General features: G+C 38.5%; 1 protein-coding gene across 1 annotated transcript; it reads right to left on the bottom strand.

The window, feature by feature from the left end:
• Positions 1–420: 420 nt before the first annotated feature.
• On the bottom strand, positions 421–1,368 carry LOC104872344 (olfactory receptor 13A1). The gene has a single exon (XM_010638557.1). It carries the CDS (start codon positions 1,366–1,368, stop codon positions 421–423), a length of 948 nt encoding a protein of 315 aa, XP_010636859.1.
• Between the last annotated feature and the right edge of the window lie 4,357 nt (positions 1,369–5,725).

The following is a 5,725-nucleotide window of genomic DNA, read 5'->3' as shown; positions in this document are numbered from 1 at the left end:
GACTTGGCAGTTATAAGGTGTCCAGCTTTTGCTACAGCACATACACTGAGCCAAATTTTCAAACAGTCCTTGAATGCAGAGGGAGATACTTTTTGTGAAATATGGAACAAAGATCCATTCGGCCTAAGCAGAAATTTAGAAGAACATAGTTGATGGAACTGAGATGGCTCCTGCCAACTGGAAGGCTATACATAGGGACACAGTCCAAGAGCTTGATAAGCAACCATTATATCTAAAGTATGTTACTATATGCTACATTCCAGGAAACACAAACTTTCAGGAACAGAGTGTAGAAAGATTTTTTCTTCAGCAAAGTGAGAATGAAAATGTCACTGGCAGCTTCATGAAAACAGAGCATTTATAACAGGTAGTACAGCAGTCAGAGAGCAACAAAAAGAACAAACTCTGGAGCCTGCCAATTTAAAGCTTTTCCACAATGAGCAACAATATTTTCTTGAGGGCTACTTTGACATCCTTGTTCCGTAAGGTGTAGATGAGAGGGTTCAAGGCAGGGCTCACAGTGGAATACAGTACTGCCAGAACCTTGCCAATCAATGGAGAGTAGCTGGAGTTTGGACTCAGGTAGGCATAGATAACAGTGGAGTAATACATGGTGACCACTATAAGATGGGAGGAGCAGGTGGAGAAGGCACGCCGCTTCCCCTCTGCTGTGCGAATCTTTAGTATGGTTGCAATAATGAAACCATAGGACACTACAGTAAGCAAGAAGTTCACATCAGCAAAGAATATGTCAGCCACAATTGTCATGACATCATTCACATATGTGGAAGAGCAGGAGAGCAGCAGCAGAGGGGGGATCTCACAGAAGAAGTGATTGAGCACATTGGGCCCACAGAAGGTTAACCGTAACATCAGGCATGTATTGACCACTGCACCAAACATGCTGATACCCCATGTGGCTCCAGCTAGTGCTGTACACACACTGGGGCTCATCATGGAGCCGTAGTGCAATGGCTGGCAGATGGCCACGTACCGATCATAAGCCATGGCTGTGAAGAGCAACAGTTCTGCTGCTACAGACCATGTCAAGAAATACATCTGGGTCATGCAGGCCCTGTAGGAAATGCTTGTCTCGTTACCCACCAGAGTCTCCAGCAGTTTGGGCACCACAGTGCATGCACAGACAACATCCAATATAGCTAAGTTGACCAGGAAAAAATACAAGGGGGTGTGGAGTCTAGAGCTGAAGGTGACAACTGCCACTATGAGGGAATTGCCACAGAGTGCCATCATGTACAGGGAAAGAAAGAGAATTAAGAAAAGAACCCTGTACTGCGGCCTTTCTGAGAAGCTCCACAGAATGAATTCTGTCACCAGTGTCTGATTGCTCATGGATGTTTGACTCATCTTTCAACCAAATTACCTATGCTAAGTTTTCTCTTGCTCCATTGTTGACTAGACAGTACAAGTTCATAAGTACTGGTCAATATATATGCAACAATCTCATAATTTAAAAATTTTCCAGTTTCTCTAGACCATATAATCCTTTTGCTCAAAACAATCATTACTCTGGGGCCAGTAAACTCTATGCTTCCCTGGGGCCTTTAAGAACTGCAGATATGTTTGGAATTTTATCTCCTTTAGTTCTTTAAATTTTTATCTCAAAAAATAATTTTTGAAATTTTATGCACTTTTATTATAACCATATAGAAGTGTAAACAATATAGCATTTCATAGCAAGAAAATAAGATGCGCTCCAACTTCCAAGTCAATGGGCATTCTTTCTGGATGTCATTGATCTCATATTGCAATACATGCTCTTTATTTTGGTCCATCCATAATAACTTTTAAAGATCACTTCAAGACAGCAGCAGAATTAATTATTTTCTAGTCTCTTTAACAAATGGTGCTGGGAAAACTGGTCATCCATATGCAGAGTAAATCTTGATCCATATTTTTCAATATGGGCTCAAATAAAAATGGATCAAAGACCTAAATGTTAAAACAGAAACATTGAATTTTTGGAAGATAAAATGATTGACTACATAAGCAAAAGAAAGTATTTTTTAAAACAGAATCATGATTGCACAAGAAATAACACCAGCAATCAACAGTGGAATTATATCAAATTTAAAAGGTTTTGCACAGCATAGGAAACAACAAAAGAATGAAGAGACAACTTACAGAATGGGACATTTTTTTCCAGCTATTCCCCAGACAGAAGACTGATATCTAGAATATATAAAGAAATAAAAATATAAAGGCCAGGGATTTAGCTCAGTGGTTCCACTGCCTGCCTTGTAAGCAGAAGGTCCCAAGTTAGACCCTGGTACCAAAAAAAAAAAAAACCCCCCCAAATAAAAGACCAAGATAAAAATAGACAATTGAAATGAATAGACACTTCTGAAAAGAAAATGTACAGCTGGCTAATATATACATAAAAATGTTTGACATATTTAACCATTAAAGAAATGCAAATCTAAACAACATTAAATTGCATCTTACTCCAGAAAGAATGGTTATCATTAAGAACTCAAAAAAAAAAAAAAGAAAAGAAAAAAATCTAACCACCACCAACAACAAAACAATAAACAAATGCTGGGAAGGTTGTGGGGAAGAGGGACCCTTCTACATTGCTGGTGGGAGCGTAAAGTAGTACAACCACTATGGACATTGGTATGGAGATTTCTCAAAAGACTATAAGTCATTAGATCTAGCTGTATCTCTTCTACCTATCTTGCAAAAAAGAGTTAAAAACATGTTGCAGTGATACACACAGACCTATGTGTATAGCATAACTCATAATATCTAAATGTTGGAGGTGGCCTATATGTCCATCTATTGAAGAGCTGATAAAGAAAATGTGGTACACATATACAAAGGAATACTTGTCACACATAAAGAAGGAAAAATTTGAATCATTCGTAGGCAAATGGATACACCTTGAGACCATAATGCTAAATGAAATAAACCAGACACAGAATTAACTTTCTCATGGTTTCTCATAAAGAAAATAAATGAAAGATGGATGATAGGTAACAGGGAGCTAGACTCTTTGGAAATGGGTAAATAAAAAGGATTAAGCTGTCATATGTGCAAGTACCAATTTTCCAAGGTGAATGTATTCATTATGTATTGTAGCTATATATTTAGAAGATAGAATTCATTATCTTCTATACATGGTTACACAATTTTCCACTGGAAATGGACAGGAGATTTTCAACCCTGACAGTCTTATGCTGCTCCCACACCACCTCTGGTCCCTCTCATGACCCAGGAGCCTGACTCCTGAAGCTTCTTATCCTCAGAGCCTCACCTTCATCAGTCAGTCTTGCTGTGCATGACGTGGGCCCTTGCATCAGGGCTTTCTTCTCTGTTGACTTTGTATTGTTCAACATCATAACCAGAGAGATCCCTACTTTCTTGGTTTCTGAGGCTACATTTGTCTTCCTTGCATACTCTTCTAAGATAGTCTGGGAAGACAATAGTGAAGAAACAAAATCAATGAGCCCTAGGTCCACTAGAACTGTGTGTGATTTCAATTCGAAGTACTTTGTCTCATTTATTTTATTCCATTCCTAGAGCTAAAATCCTATGCAATTAGCGAGTCTTTATGTCATTATCCATAGTTATTCTGCTTCCTCACTTGCAGTCTTCTTTATATCAACCCTGTTCCCTCACATTTCCTGGGAATTTCAGACCACAGCCTTAGTACTAAGTCCAGAACTGCTGTATCCTGCCCGTGTTTTCCTGTGCCCAGTTCTATCCTGTATGCTCTTGCACTTGTGTTCGTTTTTGTCCTTCAACTCCTTATTACACTACAGACTTCACAGAGGATGACCATGATCATCCAGGAAGCTGAGCACATTCAGCATCAATGCCAAGCTGGATAAGAAACACTGACACTGTCACACCTCTTCTCGAGCACCAGCTCAACATTAATGCTCTGCATCCTGTGCACTTAGGACATTTCCTCTTCTTCTGTAGCCCATAGTCAGCTTATCTCATTAGGTAACAGTTGGAATAGGATTTCTCCTGTCTGAAGACATCTTAAAAGCAAAGAGAGCATTTTTGGGTTCATATTTGCAGATTGAATATTATTTTCTGTGTTCTTTAAGATACCTGTTTTTCTCACTTCTTTCTTGATATTCTGAGATCTCTTAAGCCAGTTCTACAGCAATGTGTGTCTTCTGAAGTACGGGTGTCAGTGGACAAGTTTTCACATGAATCACAAGTTTAGGTGCAATTCAAGTCAGAAAAAAAGAACAAAACCTGGGGCACCCAATTTAGCATCACTACCTACTTGGTACTTGGAGTATGAAAGTCACAGTTACTCAAATAACTGTTTTTATTTGGCCATTGTGGAACTAACATTGAATATGTTCCTGCTTTGTCTCACAGGGAGACTATTTCTATGAGCACAGAATCCTGCCACTGCAGGGCTGAGACTATGCACCACACCTGTGGTCATGTTTGCAGCCTGATTTTTGAACAACCAACTCAATAGCTTCTATATCCAACAACAGGTAAAGAACTGCCTTGAATTCACATTCCTGAATATCATTCAGACCTTCTACATGTGGGAGAAATTAGAATGAAGTCATGAAAATATTGGCCAGAAAATGGCAGGCAAGTCTGGATCTGGCCCCAGACCCTCACCATTCTTTGCCACCATCCTGAGATAGAAACTTACACAAGAAAAATGAAAAAGAAACCAAAGCAATCCTTGTGCTATCTGGTGAAGGCTAAAGTATGTGTGGCTTCTCTTCCTATTGGAAAAAACAAGACTTTGTTTCCATTTTTCCTTTTATATTATATTTTCCTTTCCACTACACCTCCCAGTTCCACTTCCCCTTTAGACCTTTTCTTCCTATTTCACAGTATAAAGGGGTGGAGGGTTTGAAGGGAGGGCAGAGACATGGGGAAAAAAAAGAACCAAGATATATCATGTAAAGGAACAAATTCGCAATGATGAACATCATCATATTGTATACCCAAAACTTACCAGTGAATTTAATGAATTAATAAAAGCAGAGTCTGAGGCTACATTTATTTCTGGCCTATCTTACACTCAAAACAATTCAGGTTGTATGAGGCCCAACAGAGCAAATCAAATAGGCAAGGCAAGAAATTAAAAGGAGAAGGGGAAACAGTAAAAAGAGTCAACAAAAGGCCAATAACATGTCAATAATAAGTCAGTACATATCAGTTATAATCAGCAATGTCAATGGCCTCAACTCACTAATCAAGAGAAATAGACTGGCAAAATGGAATAAGAAGCAAAATCCAATAATATGTTATATACAAGAAACACACCTAGTGCAAAAAGAAGCCCATAGACTGAAAGTGAAAAGATAGAAAACAATTCTCCATGTGACAGGAGCCCAGAAAAACACAGCGGTAGCAATCTTATTTGCAGACAAAGTAAATTTCAAACCAAAACTGAATCTAGTATTATTGATGTAGGACAGTACTGTATCATACCTCTATGAATGTAAAATATCTAGTACCTGCTTTATGATACATAGTAGTGACCATGCTTTATCAGAGCTACATTTAATGACATTACTCTAGAATGTTCTCTTTCCAGATGATGATTAAGAGGCTAATAGAAAAAATGGTACCAGGTACCACAACAGCAACAGAACTTTGCTGTTGTCTGGATATTATTCTTTTCTTTCTTTCTTTTTCTTTTTTTTTAATGGAATGTGCTGAATGTCTATAATTTTGTTCAGATGACTGAAGAACCTGGAAAAGCTGTTGC

Source organism: Fukomys damarensis, unplaced genomic scaffold (assembly GCF_012274545.1).
Source record: "Fukomys damarensis isolate Sample0158 unplaced genomic scaffold, DMR_v1.0_HiC HiC_scaffold_8, whole genome shotgun sequence".
In the NCBI taxonomy this organism is placed as follows: Eukaryota; Metazoa; Chordata; class Mammalia; order Rodentia; family Bathyergidae; genus Fukomys; species Fukomys damarensis.
The sequence above is the reverse complement of the archived record's forward strand: the minus strand, read 5'-3'. Positions and strand labels throughout refer to the sequence as shown.

Excerpts from the sequence above, each read along its gene's own strand:
- LOC104872344 (XM_010638557.1), bottom strand. The coding sequence starts at position 1,368 with ATGAGTCAAACATCCATGAGCAATCAGACACTGGTGACAGAATTCATT.